Source organism: Dama dama, chromosome 17 (assembly GCF_033118175.1).
Source record: "Dama dama isolate Ldn47 chromosome 17, ASM3311817v1, whole genome shotgun sequence".
Classification (NCBI taxonomy): Eukaryota; Metazoa; Chordata; class Mammalia; order Artiodactyla; family Cervidae; genus Dama; species Dama dama.
Genome location: NC_083697.1, coordinates 46315672 through 46342944, shown reverse-complemented (window position 1 = coordinate 46342944; position 27273 = coordinate 46315672). Strand labels below are relative to the sequence as shown.

The window sequence follows — 27273 nt, the reverse complement described above, 5'->3', positions numbered from 1 at the left end:
GGCATTTTCAGATTGTTCTTATTTCAAATTCGATGCTCTGGTCCCTGTCTGCAGCGCGGGAGTCCAGCCCCTGGTTAGTTTCCGTTTCCAAGGCAACTGACCAGCCCAACAAAGCCACTGGCGGCAGCGGCGGCGCGGGGCGCGCTGGTCCCGGGGCTGCGGAGCCATCACTGCCGGGCGTCCAGTTTTCTGGGGACCTTCCTGGTAACCTCCCGGGTCTTCGATTGATCTGCGCCTTACTCCATGCGTGGCTGTCTTTCTGTGTAAGAGTGATAAAGAGGAAGCCGATAATTCCGACAGGCCCGACTTTATCCGGCTGCCACTTCTGGCCTTTGCTACAGTAGACAGGATGAATGCATTTTCTCTCATTCACGCCCTCTCTCCATCTCCTCGTCTCCTTGCGCTCTCTCTCCCTCTCTCTCTCCCTCTCTCTCTAGCTCTCCTCCTCCCCTTCTCTGGCAGTAGCCTTCTTAATGTAGTTTAATGGCTTTACAAAGAGAGCCAGGCAGAGGAGCACTTCCCAGTAGCTGTGGTCGGACCATGACCTAGCTGACCATGAACTTGGAAGGGCTTGAGATGATAGCAGTTCTCATCGTCATTGTGCTTTTTGTTAAAGTATTGGAACAGTTTGGGCTGATTGAAGCAGGTTTAGAAGGTAAGGGAGTGCTTTTTAGTGACTTCTAAAAATTCTCTGTTTTGCAATAAAATTTTCTTGAGGGAGCATAGGAGGCACCTGGGATGAGATCAGAGAAATGTTACTCTGGGGTGGACTTGAGGAGAGGTGGGTTTTTCAGGGTAGGAAAGATGAATAAAATAAACTTTTTTGGTAAGTTTCAGTAACGTTTTCAGAGCAAAAGAACGTTAAAACTATGAGAAACACTTTGGGTCCGAATGTTAGCACTTAAACTGAGATAAAATGTTTATAATCGGTATATCTGCTTGTATTGAGAGCATTTAGTCCATATTGATGTTATTTCACTTTATCTAATATCCCCTTTTATTGTATAAGCAAATTTTATCTGGATATATTGTGTGGTCCACTTGTTTCTTGCTGTGTAAATGCATTCATCAAATGGAGATGGTTATACATTGATTATAATTTCTTACGGTTTAAGATTGGAGTCTAAGAATGACAAGGTTTTTATAAGGTTGTCTCAAGCAGTATTTATAACATTACCAATTTTCCATCCCAACGGAGACTCTAAGGGGCAGAGTCCCCAACTGACAGAGTTTAACATAGATTCCAAAGAGCCAATTGTTTTTCAAGTGTTGCTGTTTACGTTCATCAGATGCTCACTCCCCTATTTTCCTTAACAATCGACTCGTTTCTTTAAAAAACTAAGGTGTGTATTTGCCTGTATCTTGTCCTTAATTTGATGTTTCTTTGAGAATCTGAGTAAATTCAGATTATTATTTGCTCACTATGCAGAACACACAGAGTTTTTTGCATACAGCCAGTTATTATTTCTATAAAGTTGTCAGAGCAATTTTTAAAAGCATCCCTAGGTGGTGGTTGACGTATTTGTGCTTGATATGCATTTTGCCTCAAATTTTAAACTTGAATAAAAAATGCAGATATTTGTAAATATATTTACATTCACAGCTGATCTGGTCCCCCAGAGAATGACTGCCACATGTGACATAAATAAAGCTGCCTTAACAAACAGCAAAGGTCAAATTATAGGAAGTGTGTCACTCTGATGTAGGTTATAGAAGCCTACATCTGTAACTGCTTGGAGGGGGGAGATGGTAAAAAGTAGGGATTGTTAAAGTGATTTTAAAGTTTACGGAATGCTTTTTGAAAGCCCTCTCTGGTGGCAATATTTACCATGTGAAGAAGAAGATAAAATTGTAAAATCTGGAAGTAGTAACTGCTGTTTAAAATTGACTTTACCTAATGCATTGTTGTGACACCAATAACTTGGTTTGGCTTCTCTGCCTTTGAGTGTGTGTTATTTTCCTGGCAAATGTGATTGGGACCTCCCATTTTAATGCCCTGGTTTTTATTCTCTCTGAGACTGACAGTTCCTCAGAGTAGTGCCAGTATTTCTAGCTCTGTTCAGGGACTTTCGTTTTTACCTGATTTCATAGATGATTTGTGGTCATTCTTAAAACACTTTTTTTTGAGAGCTGTTACTCGGCATTTTGTGATGATACCTCTCTAGGACTGCCTTTGTTTCAGGAGTACAAACCAAATGATAACATGCATTTCCTTCCTCTAAGGACTGCTACCCTTTATGAAACTATTTCTCTATTCTTTGTTATATTTCAAACTGTACTAATTTGTATGAACAGTTTCAATCTTGTATTTTATAGTTTACAATATCAGTATTTTCCAGGCCAACATTGTACTAATACTGTGGAGAGACTGTGCTTTCTCATAAACTTTAACATAAGTCCATATCTTAATTCCAGGTTTTAGAAAGTATTTTGAGACAGTAAAATGTTAATGACCATATCAAGGAAGATTATACTCAATATGTATAAGCTGACCAAGAAAGAGAGCAGTAGTGATTTCCATTGTGAAGTTTAAGACTTATCTCCAAAGTCAAAGCTAGAGTCAGAAAACCTTCAAAACGGTATTGAAGTTGGCCGCATAGTTTGCTTACTGGAGATATAGAACAAATAAACACATGAATATGCTATATTTCATTGTATATAGTTTGAATATGTAGCTCCGAATGTACACACTTTAAAGTTACAACCTAGCTTTAGTGAATAAAAAAGATCAACAGCATTTAAAATAGTATCTTCATAGATTTTTCTAAAGCTGTTTTCAAAGCAAACACTGATGCTCATTTCATTTTCAAATAAGAGTTCTCTTTCTCCCCATCATTTTACATATCTAAGCCGGGGATAATGATTCCTTCACCTTTCTTGTCTGTCTGCTCAAGTGACCTAGTAAAGAAATTTGAGTATTAGATAGAAAAATTTGAACCTTGCTTAAACTCCTATGAGGATGATTTTGAAATTTCTTTTTCCCTAAGCAATTAAACCTTTTCATCTAAACTTACAAATGTTTTATAGTGTAGTCATCATCCAGAATGTAGTTTTTTGTATTATTGTATGTGCAGTATGCAGCATGTTCTCAAGGGCATGTACAATACTGTGTTTGCCTAATGTAGTAATCTTGCCCTAAGTATGTATAGAAAAAAAATGTACTTCAAATAAATTGATAACATTAAAATCTGAAATATTTGTATTTGCTTATCTTTGAGTACTTTGAGCTCCCTTTCTTCACACAAGCCTGTAGAATGGGTGTCCTGGGTCCTTCTCTTCCAGTCTATGGATGATATGCAGAAGCACATAGACACATAGATTCATGGCAAGTGCTAAATTGCTTCAACCTTGTATGACTCTTTGTGACCCTATGGACTGTAGCCCGCTGGGCTCCTCTGTCCTTGGGATTCTCCAAGCAAGAATACTGGAGTGGGTTGCCATTTCCTAATCCAGGGGATCTTCCTGACCCCGGGATTGAACCCATGTCACTTTCATCTCCTGCATGGCATGTATTTACACACAAAAAAGTTGCATTTAGCAGGTAACGTTCTTTGGCAAGAGAAAATGAAACAGTGGTAGGACTACAGACTCGTACTTCCCCTTTGCCACTCCATTGCTTTCTAAACTTGGGTCAGCCACTTTACCTCTTCAGTTGTCTAAAATGGAAAAATTGGACTTGGTAATCTTCACGGAAATTTCCATTTCAAAAGTTCTGTAAGTCTATCAGGTAATTCAAATTTGATCTTTTATATAGCATGTATTCTTTCTTATGAAGTGGGTATTAATGTCCCACTTTGGGACAGGGCTGCTACTAGGCTCATCTTTCCTTCTCTTCCATAGTGGGCTAATTCATCATACCCCGAGGGAGATTTTCATTGCATTTCAGGAGAAGAGAGAAATGTCCTTCCCTGTAGCTCTAGAATTTGACATTTGGGGCTGCTATTTTAGGCATCCTTGTGACAGAGTTTCTCAAAACTTATATGGGTTTGCAACAACAGATAAACACATCATGTGTTTAAACACAACATTTATTAATGTTTCATAGTCCAGTTCTTTTCTTTTCTTTTTTTTTTTTTTTTGCAATTCAAAGTTCAGTGTTTCTTTATTTAAAACAAGAAATATTAATACCAGGTCAATATGCAAGCATAGGGTTGGAAAGAATCGGACATGACTGAAGCAACTAAGCATGAGCAGGGTGCGTGCAAATAATATTTTTACCTTGAGCAAAGTTTTGAGGGTAACACACACAGCCAGAGTTTTGAATTCACAGGTTCTCTCTACATAGTGAGGAATTCGGAAAGCTCAAGAGTTATGCTGGTCTGGAATACTCCTAAAACCTCACAAGAGTAAATTACCTGTTTTCCAGCTATAAAAATGAAAGTGGTTTTCTGTTAACAGGTTCCAAGGAGAAACTGAATCAAAATTTCAATGGCAAAGCTATGTCATTATTTCTGTATGCAACACTGGGTTGTGAAAATATTGACTTTTCACACAAATATGTATTAAACCATGCTGAAGTAGTTACTGAATTAAGAAAGAATCATCCTTCTTCCTACTACGAACCTTGATACAAGGCAAAATTTTACAAAAGCACAATAACACACATGACTTGAAATCTTTTATTTATAATTCCGTTCATAAAAAGACAAAAAAGAAACCAACTGCTAAGCCCTTTGTAGAATATGCACTAGGATTTCTTTCATGTTGATGGTGCTCACTTTGTTTAGCAGATATCTATGATCCTGTAATCGGAGGAGGCAATGGCACCCCACTCCAGTACTCTAGCCTGGAAAATCCCATGGACGGAGGAGCCTGGTAGGCTGCAGTCCATGGGGTCACTAAGAGTCGGGCACGATGGAGTGACTTCACTTTCACTTTTCACTTTCACACATTGGAGAAGGAAATGGCAACCCACTCCAGTGTTCTTGCCTGGAGAATCCCAGGGACGGGGGAGTCTGGTGGGTTGCAGTCTATGGGGTCGCACAGAGTCGGACACAACTGAAGCGACTTAGCAGCAGCAGCAGCAGCATGATACTGTAATACAGCTTTCCCATGAGATCTAAACAAGGCTTTAGCCATATACTCAAAGATGAATTTTCAGAACCCAACTTCTTAATTTTCCTGTGTTGTTGATAGAAGTGTGGGTTTGCTGGGTCTGTCAATAAATTGGGCCAGTTTTCCAAACTCTACTGACTTTGTGACCATTCTATGATCTTTAATGAGGACTCGATAGGGAGGGAGCTATAATTTCTATCTCAAATAGCTTAATGGAAATTTACAAAGCAGACTCCTTTAAAATTCTCCTAGCATTTTTGCTTCTCCAAATGTGATGGAATGTTAAAGCTGTGTGTATTTGGACTATCAGAAAGGTCTTTCTAAACTGGAATGTTTAAGAAAGAAAATCATTTATAGGGATATTAGAAAGCTTAAATATTTTTTTTTACAATATCTAGGAGTGCAATAAAGAGAATACTTAGACAACTTGATCTTATTTAGGATCTTTTATAGTTAATATTTCAAGAACATTAATGTCTACAAAGGGACTATTGGAAGAAGAGATTTAGTATGTTCAGAGATTTACTCAGAGGATATAGAATTATTTTGCTTGGATTCTAATCATTGCTTCACCTCTTAATAGTCATTGGATTCTGGGCTATTACTTTATCTCTGTAATCCATATTTTATCCATACAATGAAATAATGATAAATAATATTAATATCTTGCTTTATTAAGGGTTATCAAAATGCAAGGCCGGCCTGTGTTGGACATAATATACTATTAAGCTGTGTACTAAAGCGTTCTATAGTATAGTATAGAAGCAGTATCACTATTAGTATACTAATAATCTTATTTAATCCTCACACTAGTCCTGAGTTAGGTAATAGTCTTATTTAATCTTCACCCTGGTCCTGTTCTCAGTTTAAAGATGAAAAAATAGAGCTTCAGAGACTAAATAACAGCTCAAGGTTACTCAGCCAGTAGGTCATAAAGCTGGAATTCAAACTCAGGCCATCAGGTTCTATATCCTATTCTATAATTTTAATCTCCCAGACATTACAGAATGATGCAATGGCAAATATTTGGTGAAGAGGAGAAAGTGTTAAGTCAAGTATCCACTAACTCTTCCTATAAGACTTTTTTGAACACATTCTCTATGTGAGACACTCTCAATCACTAACATTGTTTAATAATCAAAAATGTTTGTAACTGACCTGCTGTCTATACTATTCTAAGTACAGCAGAGAGAAGAGTATAAATCCTCTACCTTATAAACTAGGCAAAATATTTTACTGTAAGTGAATTTGCATTAAATTTCAGTCAAATCAAAGAAAGGTTCAGGTGAACTCTGGGATAAAAATTAAGAAAGTAGATATATGTGTTCATCCTCAGACAGAGACCGGTTTCTGTCTAGTTTGTCTGAGGGTGACAGGTGGGAAGTATGGAAATAGATGGGACAGAGGAGGGCTGGTGAGGGAGAAAACTCTGTATCTGATGTTATAGTATAGAGATGAGACTCTGAATCCAAGAAGGGCTTTTTTTGTTGTTTTGTTTTTATAAAGGGGTCTAAGAACTGTTTGGAGCATAGACAAAGGCAGTAAGATGATCCACACTAGAATTTTGGATCGAGTGCATCTAGCATTGATTTCTAGTGTAGCACAAGCTTCAGTGAGGTTTTAGGCTTGAAAAGATGGTCATCAATGAAATACATACTCTAGCCTTTATCAGAAGGTATAAAGCATGAAGGAACCCAAGTAGTTCTAGCTCTGGGGATCAGAGTTCAAGGGAAAGAAGAAAGCTTAACTGGGTTGAGAATTCACTGTTGGACAAACAGGGTGAGAGGAGTATTACATATACTATACCCTGAATTATCTTATCAACCAATTGAGACTGTGGGTGTTACTTCTGTTTTGCAGATGGAAAAAAATGGAGATTCAGAGTGATTAATAATTTGCTCAAGGTCACAGGGGAATAAGGAAGGAACCTGGATTAGTTCCAATACCTTCATAGTGGCACTGATCCAAATGACATTCAAAATGACTATAGAAGATAAATATTCAGAAATGAGATAAAATTTACACAGATAAATAAAGGCCATAACATAAAGTAAATCTCCTTACAACTATGCCTAAAAATAGTTCCTTTTTAAACATTTGACTTTTATTTTTTGTTTTACTTCTACTCCTTTGTAGAGGCAGTCTACATAAAATCACAGCTATGATAATGAACAAAAACAAAATGAGGAAGAGGGAAAAAGGAGGAAAGATACATGTCTAAATCACATAATTGAAGCTCTGATTTATCAAGGCTTCATAAAATGGGAAATCCTTTAGAAATTACCAATTCCAAATCAATCATTTCATAGTTGAACAAACTGAGTCCCAGAAAAAGTAAAGTACTCACTGAATGACTTGATCTTGACAGACTCTTCTCTGCAGAGAAAAAAATCTAATTTATTGTGCTCAGACAATAAACTTAAAACATAATCTAAGTTCCGTGAAATATTTATCTAAATTATAGCACTCCTTAATTATTTTGCTACTGGACCAATAACTCTAAAGTTCAAGGATTCTAAGATGTAGATGATAAGATTTGTTTACAAAATATCCTCAGGCTGAGGGATTTGTCCATAAATTGAGATAATTTCCACCTTGATGACTTGTCTGCATGTTAGTGGTAAAGAGTCATTACCCCCTGACAGTCATTCAGTGGTGCCAATGGATGGATATTTGGAAGGTCCAGCATTAGTAGCCAGCGGATACATTTACAAATCACGAGCGTATTTATCCTAATTGTTCATCACACTGATTATTAAAAGCAAGAAGCACCTTGTTCATTGCTTGCACCATCTCACAGAGGCCTACCTTGACCTCTCTGTTTGAAATTTACCCCCACTGTCCAGGCTGTTGGAAGCAATTATTTGAAAAGCATTGAACATCATCAAGATGAATCTCATTGCTAAAAATACACCAATTGTATGGCTCAGTTCTTACAGAGAGGACATAGCATATAGATGCTAAGAACACCCTCTAAGCCAAAGTAAATGGACAACAATCAAATCCCGTGTGTAATATGTATTAGTTGTATGACTCTGGATAAGCACCCCAGTCTTCTGTGCCTCAGTTTCTTTATATCTTAAATAGGAATAATCCTAGTACCCGCCACCCTCGTTTGTTGTACAGATTGAAATGAGTTAGTATTTATGTGTGCTTAGAGCCAGCTCCAGAATATTATAAATGACTTCTGTGTTTTGCCATTATGGTTAGGCACCATCATCTTTCTTTCTTAAAAAAAGGAGGCCACCACTCAATTTCTGAAATCAAAACTGAATTTATTGCTTGCTAAGCAACTGGGAGGTGAGCTTGTAGGATACAGTTGTTCAGAGGAAAACACTGCTAATGTTTTATGGAATTTGAGGCTCTCCAAAAAGTGGTTACTCTTAATGGGAAGTTGTCATTGAGCAGTTGGGTTGGGTTTAAAACTGGTTCTATGGCTACTTGTTACTATATTCGAAAAATGATCATTCAATTCCCTTTGTGAAACTACAGTACAGGAACTTTTTACTTTCACAGTCAACAACATTGAGGATTATTTGTTGAGCACCTCCCAAATATTGGCCACTGTTCTAGACACTGGAGATTCAGACTTAAGGGAAGAAACAAAACCTTTGCTCTTGCAAGCTGATATGCTAAATTTTGGGATGAAAATACTACAAATGCCACAGAAATGTGTGGGAGACAGGTAGTTAAAGTATCATTCTTTCATTCACTAAATATGTATCTCCACTATGTTTCACACATAGTTCTAGGCACAGTAATGAGTGCAGTCCAAGTCCTTGTGGAATTTACACCCTATCAGGGAAGCAAGACAAAAAGATATAGTAACAAAGGAGTATATAATCTGATATTTAATAGAGGCAGGCACAAAATACAAGAGGAGAGAATCAGGGATATTATAATAGAGTGATCAGAAAAGGCCTTTCTGAAGAAGTGACTTCTGCCAATACTTTTAAGAAATGAGTGTGTATAACATTGTAGAGTCTGGAACAAGAGAATTCCAAGCAAAGTGATAAGCAAGTACAAGGGCCTTTGCTTGAAAGTTTGTTTCTTGTGTCCAACGAATAGAGGGAGGCTGGTGGAAGTGGAGCAGAGTGAGCTGGAAGGGTGATGGTAATAGTGGAGCGATGGTCAAGGGCACACCTTCCAAGATCATCGCCACAACTTTGGGTTTTGTTCTTTGTATACTGGAAAGCCACTGAAATATTAGACTAGGAAGTCTCTTTTAATTGTTTAGTCACTAAGTTGTGTCTGATTCTTTGCAACCCCGTGGACTACAGCTGACCAGTCTCCTCTATCTGTGAGATTTCCTAGGTAAGAATACTGGAGTGAGTTGCCATTTCCTTCTCTAGGGGATCTTCCCGACTCAGGGGTCAAACCCACGTCTCCTGCATTGGCAGGTGGATTCTCCGCTGGAAGTCTCTATGAATCCCCTATTCCAGGTTCTTTTATAGGCTCTGATATAATTTTTCACACCATGTCTGCCTGCCCCAGTCTCAGCAAGGGCAGACATATCTTTGCTTTGCCCTGGACAACCACCAGGACAGTGACTCATTACCTTTTGCCAGACCTCTCTCACATGGAAGAACTCCCTCTACTTCCCATGACCCATCTTTAGCATGTGTTTAGGCCTCAATATTAATTTCCTTTTGCTAAGCTAGATCTACCATTCTACTAGCCCATGAGGGTTAGTAGGTAAGCAGGTCTAGTCTTCATTTCTCCTTACTAGGCTACTTCAAGACCCTAGGATACAAAGGCTGCTCTTAATTGTATCTATAGGAACAATGTAAATTGTCTTAGTAAGACTTTACTAGAGAAGATATTTTAAAAATTTAATGATATTTCCTGAGCACCTGCTGTAGTCAGAGTATTAAGACAGTGGAGGCAAAAAAAAGCAAATTTTAGAAAAAGGAAAGCTGTGTTGTTATCCTTTGAGTAACTCCTCCTCCCCCACGTATTAACTCCAAAGATAAATATTCAAGTTGGGCGTGTTCCAAGTTGAGATGAGACTAATAGACCAGATATTTGTACTAATAACATTATTTTGGAGCTAACAAGAAATAAAGAGACTGTAGTCCCACCCCCTCATTTTATGACAAAATTGAAGCCCAGGAAGGTTAATTGACTTGTTAAAATTTATAAAACTAACGATAGCAGTGGACACCATAATAAGTGCACCATCTATGACAGTGTGATAAATTACATTAAGAGTGAGAAGCTAATAATTTTACATTTTTCTAATTTTTACAGAACCCTGTAAGAATAATTTTATTAGCCACAGCTGTAGGAATTCTGGCTCTTTATTTACTTAATATATTATGAGTATCTTTTTTATATTGCTATTTTCTAGTGTTTTGGCTTATGCTCAGGAAGATAGGGGGTAGGGGGAAGTCTCTGGTGCACAGGCAGAAACAAAGCTCATGAAAAAACTGATGAAGTATGCCAAAATCTGACCCACAGTGGTGAAGACACAGGGTCAAATACCAAAAAAGGCTTGTGCTTAGGCATTGTGGCATCAAATGAATATGGGAGTAGGGCCTCAAGCAGGGAGAGCCCAGAGCTGGTGAGCAAGAAGGTGCCATGACTTGCTAGTAACACCAGAACACCTGAATAAGAAATGTGTTGAGTCTATGCCAGGCACCGCGGTCAGCATTGTCTATATGCATTAGACTTGTTGACAATTTTTATGAACCAGTTATATAACTGAAGATTAAAGAAATGAGAAAGTATATGCTCTGGAAGTCTCAGTCACTTGGATCATGTACATAGAGGTGGTCTAGCTGGGATGAAAATCCATACCATTGACATTGAAACCATCATGTTCCCATCCTATCTGCTTCTCAAGTAGGGCTGAGTCATGGTCAGGTTTATTTATTTGAGGTAAATGAAGGTTAAGCTGCAGACTCCCTCAAGAGTGTGGACCTCCTCCCATTCCGTTTCAAAATAAATGTTAACTGCCACACCAAATCTTGTATAGGTGTTTTTTTTCCCTCTTTAAAAAAAAAACAAAACAGGTGCTTATATTCCAAATCAGGCTTCCCAGGTGGCTCTTGTGGTAAAGAACCCATCTGCCAATGCAGGAGACACAAGAGACGAGGGTTCAATCATTGGGTCAGGAAGATCCCATGGAGGAGGGCATGGCAACCCCTCTAGTATTCTTGCCTGGAGAATCCCATGGACTGAGGAGCCTGTCAGGTTACAGTTCACGGGGTTGACATGACTGAAACGACTTAGCATATATTCCAAATTATATAAGATTCAGGCCTGACTTAACCAAGATATGCTCCTACTGTGAGCTTAGAAAATCTTGCATTTTTTGGCATTGTAAAGTCTATGGCTGGGGACACAGAAATCAAGGTCTATCTTCCAAAACAGAAAGCTGGATACAAAGTTCCTGTTGGGGTCCCCATTTGTTTTTGTTGTTCAGTCACTCAGTCGCGTCCAACTCTTTGCAACCCCGTGGACTGCAGCACGCCAGGCTTCCCTGTCCTTCATCACCTCCTGGAGTATTCTCAAACTCATGTCCATTGAGTCAGTGATGCCATCCAACCATCTCATCCTCTGTTTTCCCCTTCTCCTCCTGCCATCAATCTTTCCCAGCATCAGGGTCTTTTCTAATGAGCTGGTTCTTCGCATCAGGTGGCCAAAGTATTGGAGCTTCAACTTTAGCATCAGTCCTTCCGATGAATATTGAGGGTTTATTTCCTTTTGGATTGACTGGTTGGATCTCCTTGCAGTCCAAAGGACTCTCAAGAGTCTTCTCCAGCACCACAGTTCAAAAGCATCAGTTCTTCAGTGCCTGGTATTCTTTACGGCCCAGCTCTCACAACTATACATGATTACTGCAATAAATGTGGCCATTTATTGTACATACAGTGTAAAATCCAGGTAGGACAAAGACTGAGAAAATGAGGCATGGGTGAATATAAATAATGAATTTATTATTTATTTATAATTTGTTTTATTTATGATTACCTATTATAGCTGTATGCTATAGATTTGGTGTGCCACCATAGAAATCTTCATGTTTACCTTTTCCCTAGTCTTCATCTAGGACAGATGGACCTTTCCATGTTCATGGGTATTCATTCATTCATACATACTTTCATTTAATCTATACTTAACCAAAGTTTTACCGTATGCTGTTCTAGGGGCTAGGGATACAACAAGGACAAAAACACTGAGGTCCCTGCTGTTAAGAGGAGTTGGCCTTGGTTGCAGTGGAGACATTCCTTCCCTGTATTATAAGCTACAAATGGCAGAGGATACCAATGTAAATGTTGGCACATTCATAACAGGAAGTTGAGAGACACCATAGTAATTGCTTTCTTCTTCTGTTACTGTGAAATGGAGTGAGGTGAAAAGCATTTGTGGAGCAGGGAGTAATAGATGTTTTAAAGAGAGAGAAAGTACAGTCTAGTCTTTTTAGAACTTGAGAGAGTGAGTTTACTGAGCAAATGTGAGGCCATTGCTAGGCACTGCTTTAGTTCCCATTTGAGGTCTGGGACCATCATTTTAAAAGAAGACTCTCCCTGACTGGGATAAAGTAAGCACTTTCTTAGGTACGTTACTGCTAGATCATTCTTTCCAGAAATATTCAAAGAGAAGGGCAAAATTGGGTAACAAGTTGGAAGAATGAGAAAAGTAGCTGGGAAATATTAGAGAGAATATGGTTAATACAACCTCCAAAAATGCAAAAACAGATATAGTGGCTCAGACTATAGAGGTCCAACTACAGAAAATTTGATATGAAACTAGGTGGGGATTATGTACTCTAGCTGTGTGATGAGGCATGGATCAGTGATTGAAAATTTTATTTCTCAATTCTGTATCTAGTAGTTATTAATCTGTATCTAGTAGTTACTAATCAATTTCTGGCAGTTACTAATCAGTACCTAGTAGCTACTAATCTGTGCCCTATCTTCAAAACTGTGTGTTCAAGGACTATTTAAATAAATGAGATATGCAATTTTGTATGTCTCTCTATGTGTACAAACTTGTATACAAATATGTATTTGTGTAATCATACACTAGACTCATGAGGGCACACACTTAGATGCATCACACGCACACAGTCTCCAACAACATAAACGATGAACTTCATCAGTTAATTTGATAAACTGCTTGTCTGTTTAAAGAACCTGATTCTTAATTATTTTGCATCAACATCTGTGAAGATTCTTTGGGAGGTGAACTTATAATTAACCATATATATAAGAACAAAGGCACAGTGCAAAAGAGCACTGGAGAGAGAATGAAATTTGACTGTGGATTGAAGTGGAATATGCTATATGTCTGGATTAAAACCATCCTGACTGCAATCTATACTCTAACTAGCTGTGTGAGCTCAGGAAAATTATTTAAGCTTCCTGATCCTCTATGTATTCTACAAAATTCCCTACTGCATCTAGCTCACAGAATACTGTCTGAAAGCAAAACATTTTTAATGGACATAAAGTGCTTGGAATGACTAGTTCTGGCCGCTAGTAAGTGTCCAAGTATGTGTTCTTATCTTTCCTGGTTTTTGCTCACCAGGTTTTATACCTCCCCGCTTGAGGAAAGGCCCTATCTTGTGGTTTCCTGGCTGCCTCTTCTGGGTCCAACCTGCTGCCCTTCTTAAGCTCAGACTCCTCCCTGATCAGTGTCATATCTCCCGGTGCTTCAATTTTGAATTCATTCAGTTTGGGCAAGAGCCCTACTTCATTTTCCTACTGATCAATCCCCTCATTTGCCTAGCATATGTCCTTTGAGACTGTCAAATACCACTGTGTTGAAAAGGTGTTTAGAATATATTTCTTAAGTTAAAAGAACAAGTTTCAAAGTGGTATGCAAAATGATGATCCCACTTTAAAAAGTACACACACAGCATGGAGAGAACAAACACCAGCATTTTTCATTTCTCCTTTGAACTTGTCCATTTTTGGCATGTGTGTAAACAACATCTTAGAGGTTACTTTTAAAAGGAAAAGAATATTAATATGAAATGCACATTATTTTTTCCAATAGGAGAAACGCAGTGCCCACTGAAACAGTCATTTATCAATTTAAAAATGAAAAAAAATTTTTTTGATCCAGAACACATATTTAAAATTGAGCAGTTCTATGTTTGTTTATCTTTAAAATAAGATCATTCAGAGGAAGCATCTCCGTACTTGAAGGTCAGATTTTCATAATTTGAAATCATTTTTCTGCTTCAAGTCAAACAGTTTTCATGGTGGTTGACAAAAAGCTGTCTCTATAGAAAGTCATATGTCAGGAAGTTATCAAGGGCCTGGGATATTGATATTTTACCTAAAAGCCTCACTTATCTCCAAGAGGAGCTCATTTTCTTCACCTTTTACAAGGAACTGTGGTTTTACGACTCTGAGGAATAAACCATTTCACTCCATTTATGTGTTTTGCTTCATTTCCTCTGTAAGGGAAAATTGGCCTGGGAGTGTGATATGGGAGGAAAGGGTGGGGCGAGGAAGGAGAGTACAGAGGGACGTTTGCTCCTTCTTGGCAATTCTTGGCTTCCTTGGCTTCTGAGTTTCAGTCATTTTCTTTCTCAAATGGCAGCTTGCCTGCATCAGAGTGGTCACCATTCACGAGAAAACCTAGGTACAAATTATTTAATTCTGCGAGCAGGTTGAAAGGAAAAGAGGGATAGAAAGGGGCTTCCAGCATTAGAAGGAAGTGTTTAAGACCATTGCAAAGATCCCATTGAATGGCTCCTGAGCAAGGAATTCTAAAAACCTCACATTTCTCGTCTTCTTGTGAAGTCGCTCAGTCGTGTCCAACTCTTTGTGACCCCATGGACTGTAGTTCGTCAGGGTCCTCCAGCCATGGGATTTTCCAGGCAGGGATACTGGAGTGGGTTGCTGTTTCCTTCTCCAGAGGGCCTTCCTGATCCAGGGATTCAACCCCAGTCTGCATTGCAGGCAGACTCTTTACTGTCTGGCACCAGATTATCCCTAAATACCTCATATACATTTTTTTTTTTCAAAAGTCCTTTATAAAATTTGACCATAGGAATGATCCATATAGGACTTTCCAGGTGGCTCAGTATATAAAGAATCTGCCTGCAATGCAAGAGATGCAAGAGATACAGGTTTGATTCCTGGGTTGGGAAGATCCCCTGGAGGAGGGCACGGTAACCCACTCCAGTATTCTTGCCTAGAAAATTCCACGGACAGAGGAGCCTGGTGGGCTACAGTCCTCAGAGTGGCAAAGAGTCAGACATGACTGAAGCAGCTGAGTACTCATGCACACACATGTGATCCACATAATTTTCCTTTTTCATTGCTAGATTTTTTTCTTAAATAATGAATGTGAAGAGCAATAGGTTAACTTTTCAAATCAATGCAATTTGGGGTAGGATAAAACTCTACATTATGATTTTAGGCTATGATCTGGGGATGCAATGTAAGTGATACATGATTTGCACTTTGGAAGAACTTAAGTCCCAAAACAACTCCCCTGAAATGATAGTATCATGAAAAGAACACTGCCTTGGTTTCAAATACTCATGTTTTTGTCTAGATTCAGTCACTAGCAAGTTATCTGGTGTTACTTTTCCTTCTCTGATAAGTGGAGATAGTACTGACCCCTTAGCATTCTTGTGACAACATTAAGGGCAGTAGTCAACAAGTGGAGTCATCCAATCAGTACTTGTTACACATTGTATCATAGTTGGCCAGGTGGTGTTAAGAACTTGTACTCTGGAGCCTGACAGCTTGAGTTTGAACCCTAGCGTGGGTCTTACCTGCTTTGGATTCTTGCGCACACACTTCGTATCATATTTTTGCTCCAGTGTCCTCATCAGTAAAAAGGAGGTAATAATGGTGTTGATATCATAGAGCTTTGAGGATAAATGAGCTAAAATATGTAAAGCACTTGTAGTGCCTGGCCCAAGATAAGCACTGTATAAACATCTCTTCTTACTTCCTTTTTTTTTTTCCTCTTATTTGCAATAGTTATTGATTTTTTTTCAGCCTAGTTTAGGGAGTTTGTCCATTTTCTCTTTCTGTTAATTTTTTTTTTTTTTTTTTTGGTAACACTGATAGTGGCTTCTCTTTTAGCTCAAGTCCCTCACACTTTGCATTGGACAGTTAGCTCCTTGGGGGATAGCGGTGCTGTGAGCCAGTGTTGAGTTCGCAGCGCCCCTGGACTGGTCATCAAATTGTGGTTCATGTGCCCTTGGTAATAAGGAAGACTTCATGAGGAGAGGCTGTGGATGAATCAACACTAACCCTGCCACTGGAGGAACAAGCCCAGTTTCTGGTAGTTAAACATCTTTCCTCCTTGGTAAAGTCAAGCAGCGCTTCAGAGAGAAAGAGTTTGTAACTCATGCTTATATCCCCTACAGCTGTACTTAATATAAACTCAGCAAGTGACTATGAGTAAGGGAGTTAAATAACTGTAAAATACTACGACTTTTACTTTGCTAAATCAAATTTTATAGTTTTTTTAATTCTAAAATATTTTTTATATTATGTACATATTGTATTTCCCCAAAACTCAAAAGGAGGAGTGAGAGGGGGGTGGTGAAAAGTTAAATAGAGGAAGTCAAATGGTAGGAGGCTTCCCAGGTGGTTCAGTGGGAAAGAATCTGCCTGCCAATGCAGAAAACACAGGAGATGCGGGTTTGACCCTTGGGTCGGGAAGATCCCCTGGAGGAGGAAGTGGCAACCCACTCCAGTATTCTTGCCTGGGAAATCCCATGGACAGAGGAACTTGGCAGGTTACAGTCCATGGGGTCACATGGCCTTGCAAAGAATCAGACGTGACTGATCATGCACTCAAAATGTTAGGAGCCCTTATTAGTCTTTTCATAAGCCATAGAAACCCTCTAACAGCATCTAGACTCCTTTGCAAAATACATTGTGAGGGTTATAAGTATGGATATGAACTTGGGCAAACTCTGGGAGATGGTAAAAGATAGAGAAGCCTGGAATGCTGCAGTCCATGGGGTCATCGACATGACTTGGCTAATGAACAAGCAGCAGCAGTATGGAACTAATAAAACACATTTGGTACCAGATTCTTCCACACACTTGCTTAGGCACTAGGAGGCCTTTTGAGAAGTAAATTAACTTTCCCACATTTTGTGTTCCTTATCTATCATGTGGAGATAATAATATTTATGTCAGGGGATTATTGTGATGATTAAATGAATAAGTATATGTGTATAAGGCACTTAGAACAATATCTGGCTTACCTAACTCTGTTTATTATTGACTTACTATTATACAGTCTTCCCTCGGTAACCTCTGGGAATTTGTTCTAGGACCCTCTTGGATGGCAAAATCTGTGGATGTTCAAATCCCTCATATAAAATGACACTGGTCCAGTTTACCCTTAGGTTCTGCATCTGAGGTTTCAACTAATTTCCATCAATAGTTCACTGAATCCATGGATGCTGAACCCAAGGATGTGGAGGGCCAGCTGAAACATTCTTAAGACATTAAATGAATAGAGTCTAGTTTTTGCTTTTACATAGTGATTAGAAGAGTTATGGTACTTTGATTCAAACACATTTATTTTCATATATTTATGAATACTTTCTAATGGGAGCATCCATAATATTATTGGTATTATTATAATATTATTTTAATTCATATAAATGAAGGTAAAATGAATGTGAAAAAACTTTGTTTTTTTCTTTCCCAAATTAACGCAAGCTCATAAAATTTCAGGCAATGCAGAAGTCTAAGAAATTAAAACAAACAAACAAACAAAAACTTAGCCCCTTAACTTCCTCTTCTCTCCTGTCTCCTATTGTAAAGTACTACCAGAGTCACAGTAATACCAGAATAACAGAAGTACCAGAGTAACAGCAGTACCAGAGAAACAGTAATTTCTAAGTGTTTTCAGTAGAGTTAAAGGTCAGGCAAGAAAAGGCCTCTCTGATCATGGAACTTTGGAAACACTGTGTTGTAGGTCCCTTTGGAGACTCAGAACATACTTGGACATATTAGAAGTGCTGAGAAATCTTGCAACCAAGTGTGCTAGTTGTTCAGTCATGTCCAACTGTTCGCAACCCCATAGAGCCCACCAGGCTCCTCTGTGCATGGGATTCTCCAGGCAAGAACACTAGAGTAGGTAGCCATTCCCTTCTGCAGAGGATCTTCCCGACCCAGGGGTTGAATCCGGGTCTCCTCCATTGCAGGCAGACTTGTTACTGTCTGAGCCACCAAGAAAGTGTTTTCAGTAGAGTCAAAGGTCAGGCAAGAAAAAGCCTCAATGACCATGGGATTTTGGAAACACTGCTGTCGGTCACTTTGGAGACTCAGAACATACTTGGATGTATTAGAAGTGTAGAGAAGTCTTGTAAGCAAACTGGCCTGCTTGAAGGACTGGTGCTGAAGCTGAGATTCCAATACTTTGGCCACCTCATGCAAAGAGTTGACTCATTGGAAAAGACCCTGATGCTGGGAGGGATTGAGGGCAGGAGGAGAAGGGGATGACAGAGGATGAGATGGCTGGATGGCATCACTGACTCAATGGGCATGAGTTTGGGTAAACTCAGGGAGTTGGTGATGGACAGGGATGCCTGGCATGCTGCGATTCATGGGGTTGCAAAGAGTTGGACACGACTGAGCGACTGAACTGAACTGAACTGAACTGAAGCTCACTCCTATTAACATCCAACAGAACACATTTAGGAAATGTATTAAGCTATGGGCAGCATGAAAGAGTAGAAAGAGTGTGAACATCTGGGTCAAAAGTGTTGGGATTGAAATCCAAGCTCTTTCTTTTAGTGAATCTGTGTTATTATTTTTCATTTCTTTTTGTTTTCTTTTTAGCTTCTTTAAGTGTCAGTTTTCTTGTCAGCAAAGAAGAGTAAAATTTTCTCCTCAAAATTCTTTGTGAAAACTAAATAACAGATGAAAGGCATAATATATGTCACAAATATTACCTCCCTTCCTTTCTCTCCAAGGAACAGAAAGAAATGTACAGAGATGTTTCTGACAGACATCAGAAATCCCTAGGGAAGTGTTTTGCAAATTGCTCATTGAGGAGCAATGTTTCTGGCTATGGTTTAAAATAAGATATGAGATGCTTCACTCTATGTGATTCCCTTTTCAGAGAAAATACTTCCAGGGACTTGGTCTCTGACTCATCCTCCCTGTACCCCAAAGAAATACACCTTATCTCCCTATTTTGTCACTCCCAAGGCTTAAAATGTAGCCAGGTTGGGATACCATTTATCACATAATCTGCCCAAGCTGTGTTAATTTTCACCTGCTCAATCAATTATTGTGTCATTATCACAGGGCATGGTGACCTTATCATAGGCAGCCCTCTACCATAGCATTTTCTTCTACATGAAATGCTTACACACAGGGTCATCCAATCAAACATTCTACTTACTCCAAATGTCCTGACCTCTCTGCTACTTATTCCAAAGTTGAGAGCTCTGAAACTTGCTTTCAGAATAGGTAAAATAGGAGAGATAAGAGGAAAAGAGAGGGATGCAAGATGAGTGGAGGATGTAGAAATCCCCTGAATATCTGTGTTTAAATGGAAGGGATGCTGACTTGAGGGGAAGGAGAGAAATGGATGAACGTAGGCTCCTGGGGCTCAGACAAGCAATTTTCATTTAGAGTTTGTCATTCCCTATAAACAGCACTTTGTATTATTGCAATAAGTCACGCCATTGTTGGAACGAAGCCAGTTCTTTTGTGCAGTGCTAGATGGCAGGCATCATGTTATGCTTTGGTTTGTTTGTTTGATTTTTAGGTTGTAATTTCTAACATCAAATTCCACTTGCCTGTATGATTTTATCTCTGATAAAAGGAAAATGGAAGATGCATAGTAATTTCTCCAAAATTCAGACTGAGTCATTTGGAACGTGTAGTGAATGGAGCACTGTCTGAACTGAGATTCTAAGCAAATTTTTATTCATAGAGAATGTAAATGTGTTAGTCTAACAAAGATTTGGCATGGAGAGTATTTAAAATGCTGGAAGAAGTCAACTGTTTTCATGCAACCTCCAAGTTCCTCAGACACTATTTAAATAATGCATGTAATTAAAAATTATTTTTATCTATTCATTAAAAGCAAGATTAAAGAAGGGTGTCAAATAGGCTTGACTTTGTTATCCTAGTTTGAATTAATACTTAATTTAAAAATAGATGCTAATGGATCAACCTGGACCGTAACAGAGGCATTTGTGTGTGTGTGTGTGTGTGTGCATGCTTAAAGGGCAAAACATAACACAATGTGATACTGATGAAAAAATGTAGAGAGTGAAAAGCACTGATATAGAAATCAGAATAATTGGATTTTTTGCCGGGAGGGATTTTGAGGGGTTATAGTTGCTTTACAAGTTTGTGTTAGCTTTTGCTAACAACAAAGGGAATCAGCTATATGTGTACATATATCCCCTCCTTCTTGAGCCGCCCTCCCATTCTCTCACCCTCATCCTATCCATCTAGGTCATCACAGAGCACCAAGCTGAACCCCCTGCGACATACAGTAGGTTCCCACTAGTTACCTATTTTACATATGGTAATGTGTATATGTAAATCCCAATCTCCCAGTTTGTCCCATCACCCTCTACCTCGCTGATATCTACATGTCTATTCGCTCTATTCCATCTGCATCTCTATTCCTGCCCTGCAAATAGGTTCGTCTGTACCATTTTTCTAAATTGATACAGCCACTCTGGAGAACAGTAGAGAGGTTCCTTTAAAAAACTAAAAATAGAACTACCATTTGACCCAGGAATCCTACTACTGAGCATATATCCAGAGAAAGCCATAATTTAAAAAGGCTCATGCTCCTCATTGTTCATTGCAGCACTATTTACAATATTGGCTATTTACAATAGCCAAGACATGAGAGCAATCTAAATGTCCATTGATAGACGAATGGATACAGAATATGTGGTACATATGCATAGTGGAATATTTCACAGCCATAAGAAAGAATGAAACTGGGTTATTTGTAAAGACATGGATGGACCTAGAACCTGTCATAAAAAGTGAAGTAAGTCAGAAAGAATTTTGGGGTTTTAAGCTGAGGTATTCTCTTTACTAGGGGTGTGATTTGGGTCAAGAGCTATAGCAAATACTGTTGGTGTCTGCTCAGGTCTCTTGGAACCCCTCTTCCTGGTGGGCATGTCCATCCCCCAGCTGTGAGGACTCACTGAGGGCTCACACCTGTGACCTTGGGTGCACCCAAGGTGCCTGGGAGTTACAGACACACACACACACACACACACACACACACACAAACACACACACTAGGAGAGTAGGTATTTTTACCTACTGTCAATATACACCCCTTAGCCTCGAGACAGGATAGATTCTGCTCTCCTGTTTATCCCCTTTAGCTCCTCATGGATTAGACTATAGCAGGTTCTTTACCAGAGATACCCTAGCTCCTTCCTCTTTCCTTTCTTGTTTTCTACATCTCATTTCTAGTTTCTCTTGAAGTCTGCTGCTGCTGCTGCTAAGTCGCTTCAGTCATGTCCGACTCTGTGCGACCCCATAGAAAGCAGCCCATCAGGCTCTTCTGTCCCTGGGATTCTCCAGGCAAGAATACCGGAGTGGGTTGCCATTTCCTTCTCCAATCTCTTGAAGGCACTCCCTCCATAAATAAGCCATTTATAGGGGATATCTGCCTCAGGCTCTGCTTCCAGGGTACAAGACCTAAGAAAGTGCCTTAACTTCATTATGCCTCATTTCTTCCTCTGGAATAATAGCCAGAATGATAAGCACCTAGGACCATCACCAACCCAAAGTAACTATTCACTGAAGGTAGTTGCTCCTGATGTTGCTGCCTTCGCTGCTGCTATTATTATTATTCCTTGAATTAGTAGCTGTTGTGTTGGGATATTAAACTAGTATATAAAGTTAAGTAATAAAGGTACATTTCAGATTTCAAAGGAGCCAATTTAATAATAGCTGCTACTGGGCATGTTCACATGTGTTTGTTTTATGATTAACCTTCCTTATGTAAAATTTGCTTCTTGTATTTAGATTCAACAGTAGGTATTTTACATAGTCCAAAGTGGTTAGTGTCTGCAAGAACTTTCAGTCTAATAAGGATATTAGACAAGTACTCAAATTAATACAAGGACAGGTTCAAGGGCAAGTGCCAAGAGTCCAACATACATAAAAACAAAATGATAGTTTCTTTCAAAACAAGGACAGGCCACATTCAGATTGAGGCAGAAGAGAAAGACTCTTAAAGGAAGAAGGTTGGGTGAGCAAATGGATATATATTATTGGCTGGGTGGCTGGCTGAGCAACTAAATTTTTAATAATTTGATTGAGGGATAATTTATATTGTGCAAAATTTACCCAATTCACAAACACAAATCAACAAAATTTAGTATATTCACCATGTTGTACAACTATTGTACCAATCTAGTTTTAGAGCATTTCCATCATCCCAACAGGACCCCTCCTGCCCATTTACCATTAATCTCTGTTCCATCTGTAGCTCCAGGCAACCACTAATCTACTTCTGTCTTTATAGGTTTTCCTTTGGTGATAATTTCATAGAAATGTGTTCATAGAATATGTGGCTTTTTGTATCTGGCTTTTTGTTTAATGTTTGAGATTTATTGATATAGCATGTATCAATAGTTCATTCTTTTTTTTTTTTTTTTTTTGGGAGGTGCATGTATCTTTTTTTTTTCTTTTTTTTTATTATTATTATTTTTTTTAATTTTTTAAATTTTTTTATTAGTTGGAGGCCAATCACTTCACAACATTTCAGTGGGTTTTGTCATACATTGATATGAATCAGCCATGGATTTACATGTATTCCCCATCCCAATCCCCCCTCCCACCTCCCTCTCCACCTGATTCCCCCGGGTCCTCCCAGTGCACCAGGCCCGAGCACTTGTCTCATGCATCCCACCTGGGCTGGTGACCTGTTTCACCATAGATAATATACATGCTGTTCTTTCGAAACATCCCACCCTCACCTTCTCCCACAGAGTTCAAAAGTCTGTTCTGTATTTCTGTGTCTCTTTTTCTGTTTTGCATATAGGGTTATCGTTACCATCTTTCTAAATTCCATATATATGTGTTAGTATGCTGTAATGTTCTTTATCTTTCTGGCTTACTTCACTCTGTACAATGGGCTCCAGTTTCATCCATCTCATTAGAGCTGATTCAAATGAATTCTTTTTAATGGCTGAGTAATATTCCATGGTGTATATGTACCACAGCTTCCTTATCCATTCATCTGCTGATGGGCATCTAGGTTGCTTCCATGTCCTGGCTATTATAAACAGTGCTGCGATGAACATTGGGGTGCACGTGTCTCTTTCAGATCTGGTTTCCTCAGTGTGTATGCCCAGAAGTGGGATTGCTGGGTCATATGGCAGTTCTATGTCCAGTTTTTTAAGAAATCTCCACACTGTTTTCCATAGCGGCTGTACTAGTTTGCATTCCCACCAACAGTGTAAGAGGGTTCCCTTTTCTCCACACCCTCTCCAGCATTTATTGCTTGTAGACTTTTGGATAGCAGCCATCCTGACTGGTGTGTAATGGTACCTCATTGTGGTTTTGATTTGCATTTCTCTCATAATGAGTGATGTTGAGCATCTTTTCATGTGTTTGTTAGCCATCTGTATGTCTTCTTTGGAGAAATGTCTGTTTAGTTCTTTGGCCCATTTTTTGATTGGGTCATTTATTTTTCTGGAATTGAGCTGCAGGAGTTGCTTGTATATTTTTGAGATTAATCCTTTGTCTGTTTCTTCATTTGCTATTATTTTCTCCCAATCTGAGGGCTGTCTTTTCACCTTACTTATAGTTTCCTTTGTAGTGCAAAAGCTTTTAAGTTTCATTAGGTCCCATTTGTTTAGTTTTGCTTTTATTTCCAATATTCTGGGAGGTGGGTCATAGAGGATCTTGCTGTGATTTATGTCGGAGAGTGTTTTGCCTATGTTCTCCTGTAGGAGTTTTATAGTTTCTGGTCTTACATTTAGATCTTTAATCCATTTTGAGTTTATTTTTGTGTATGGTGTTAGAAAGTGTTCTAGTTTCATTCTTTTACAAGTGGTTGACCAGTTTTTTAAGAAGTTCATTCTTTTTTATTGTTAGATAGTATTCCATTGTGTGTATGTAGTGCATTTTGTTTAACCATTCTCTTGTTGATGAGCATTTAGATTGTTTCTACTTTTTGTCTACTTTTTGTGCAAGTCTGTCTGGAGGATAAATGCATTTTAACAGCTGGATATGAGCAAGCAGTGAAGGAAATGCTATGAGTAAGGAATAGAGATGAAAATTTGTGTTGTGGTCACCAGGGAGTGAGTACTCATTTAGTAGAAGCAAAGAACATCACGGAGGCATGGAGGACTATGAAAAGCAGTGAAAGCAACAACACAACTTACCAACACACATCAAGAGAAAATGTATCTTCCAATATATCCAGCCCAGAAAATATGTCATGCTCAAAACATTTTGCAAAACACTCTAACATATGCCCCTCTGGGAAGTGTTTATTAGCATTTTAAAGGTTCTGAAAAGCTCTGTAGCAAAAACATCAATTTTTAAAATATATTTAAAAACATCTAAAGTTCATTTAACCTGGCATTTCACACACACACACACACACACACACATACAATTAAGCTCAGATTCTGTTTTTAGTAATTAGCCTCATTAGTACTTTGTAATTTTCTGTGAACATGCTTTTGTTAATGCATATAAAACAGATGCATACAAGGTTCTGCCTTAAAGGCTACAGGATAGGAATTATTTAAAAACTACTTTATAGAAATGATACTAGAAACATTTCTGAAATTACTGTAGCTCTTTGATTAGTCTCCAACCCGTAATTCACACTTCTGTTAAGGTAAATTGCATTATTTTAGTACTTCAGATACTAAAATGAGAATAACATCACTCAATCCCATTCCTCAAAGTAAGTGTCTTATACACTAATGGCCATATGCCATTATTGACAGAAATAATTTTTGTGGGGTCTTATCAGCATTTACAGTGAAGTAGAAAACAGTCCCTGATGTGGTTAAGGTAACTATTGTTTCATAAAATTTTGTTTCAGTTGAGTATATACTTGTGCCTGTCTCTGTGCCATCCCAATATATAGTCAGTGAGTTGCAGAAGATCATTCCCTAGATCATACTTTCCAAAGTTTAAGGAAAGTATCATGATGATGCAAGATGCTTTTAGGTGATGTATGGACAATATATAGACATTGTGTTAATACATTTCCTCATCCTTGTTCAATCCTTTGATTATAGAAATGAGACAGTTTCCTTTTGGTACAAGTCTTTAAAACAACAATTGTTTGTATCTTCTTTGAAGAGATGAAAGTCCTGAGCTCAGACCTAAAACTTGAAAATATGTTGTTACATCATATATATATTTGTAATAGTTGCCTCATTATGGCAACTGATACGTAGTTGCAATCTGGTAGTGATGTAATACTTCCTTTAAAAATAATATATTTAAGTGAATTGCTTTAAGAAAAATAGTAATAGTGTAAGTGAAATATGGATATTGGTAGACATATTAAAGATGACTGTGAATAACTGAAATTTGGGAAACACAGTTCTAACCTCTACCTATCCTGAGACTATCTTTTATTTATGAGAACTCCCCTGATATTTAAAACATTTTTAATTGTTTCATGTCTTTGTGACGATCATATTATGTTACCTGGGAATCAACCAGTCTAATTTAGAAGTAAGCTAAATAAATAATATGCAGTGGTATAAACTGAAGGTTTGCTGGTGAGAGGGACAGGCATGACTTGAAAACCACTCTTTTATAATATTTGTTTTTCTTCTTTCTTTGCCAAAGAATCTACAGAAAGATTGCAGCCTGTGATGAAGGACCCATAGCTGTCTCCACATCTCTGTCTCAGATGTAATTAACTCAGTTAGTTGGCAATGCCAGGGTGTTTCACTTAATCCAATATTCAGATCAATGGGATGTTGCCATATGTACACAGACTACCAATTTTCAAGTAATTAAAATATAATAAAAATAGATTCAGTGTACTCCTGATGATAAGTATAATTTGATCTCTCCTTTTTGAATCACAATTGAATTCAGGGTCTAAAGACTATGGACAGTATCAGTTGGATTTACACCACATATGTGCATGGGCTTGAACCCACATCTGTGACATCTCCTGCATTGGCAGGCAGGCTCCTTACTGCTAGCGCCACCTGGAAAGCACATATGTGTGCAAAGATACCACCACTTAATCAAGTTGCAGTTTACTGGATGTCAGGTGAGAGTTTACTCGAGCTCAAGTGTGTCTACCACTTTTGAGGTGGGCCTGTCACTGTTTAAAGTTTGATACCTCGTCAGTATGTTAATTCAGTGCCAAGTGTGTCTCCTTGATATCTGTTTACATCTGGGGACTCCTACTACATCAGCATAAGTAACTGGTTTGTGATTAGAGTGATAGTTTAGGATATTCCAGAAAATGTAAATTGGATCTTATATAGTCAAGGAGATGATAGGTATGACTTTAGAATTATGGATGTATTTTCAGTCTTGTGTTTAACTAGATAACAACACAATTACCAGGGCATCCTTGTCTTTAATTCATGTTTAAGTGTTCTCTGTACAAGGAATCCAAACCACTATGGCCAAGATAAAATCCTCCTCCTTGGTTCAGTTCAGTTCAGTCACTCAGTCGTGTCCAACTCTTTGCGACCCCATGAACCACAGCATGCCAGGCCTCCCTGTCCATCACCAACTCCCAGGGTTTACTCAAACTCGTGTCCATCGAGTCGGTGATGCCATCCAGCCATCTCCTCCTCTGTCGTCCCCTTCTCCTCCTGCCCCCAATCCCTCCTAGCATCAGGGTCTTTTCCAATGAGTCAACTCTTCTCATGAGGTGGCCAAAGTATTGGAGTTTCAGCTTCAGCATCTGTCCTTCCAGTGAACACCCAGGACTGATCTCCTTTAGGATGGACTGGTTGGATCTCCTTGCAGTCCAAGGGACTCTCAAGAGTCTTCTCCAACACCACAGTTCAAAAGCATCAATTTTTTGGTGCTCAGCTTTCTTCACAGTCCAGCTCTCACATCCATACACATCCTCCTCACTTCCCCCAAAGTCCTTATTCATGCCATTTGTCCTAGTCCCAGGAATAGACTGTGTTACAAAGTTCTGATTGCTTTTAATGCCAATTTTAACACCTAAGGAATCAGTGAGGGCAAGAATTGAGTCATACATGTGACCCAAGTCTAACTGATGACTGATTGATTGCTTCTTTTGTTCAGTGCATAC

The 27273-nt window shown here is 38.7% G+C and overlaps 1 protein-coding gene across 1 annotated transcript in view; it reads left to right on the top strand.

Moving 5' to 3' along the window:
• The first annotated feature begins 540 nt into the window (after positions 1–540).
• The window catches only part of KCNIP4 (potassium voltage-gated channel interacting protein 4), a 550334-nt gene continuing 523601 nt past the window's right edge, over positions 541–27273 (top strand). Inside the window, exon 1 of the mRNA XM_061164773.1 lies at positions 541–655. Within this exon, the coding sequence (XP_061020756.1) occupies positions 556–655 (100 nt within the window). The 5' untranslated portion in view covers positions 541–555. The remainder of the gene's footprint in view (positions 656–27273) is intronic.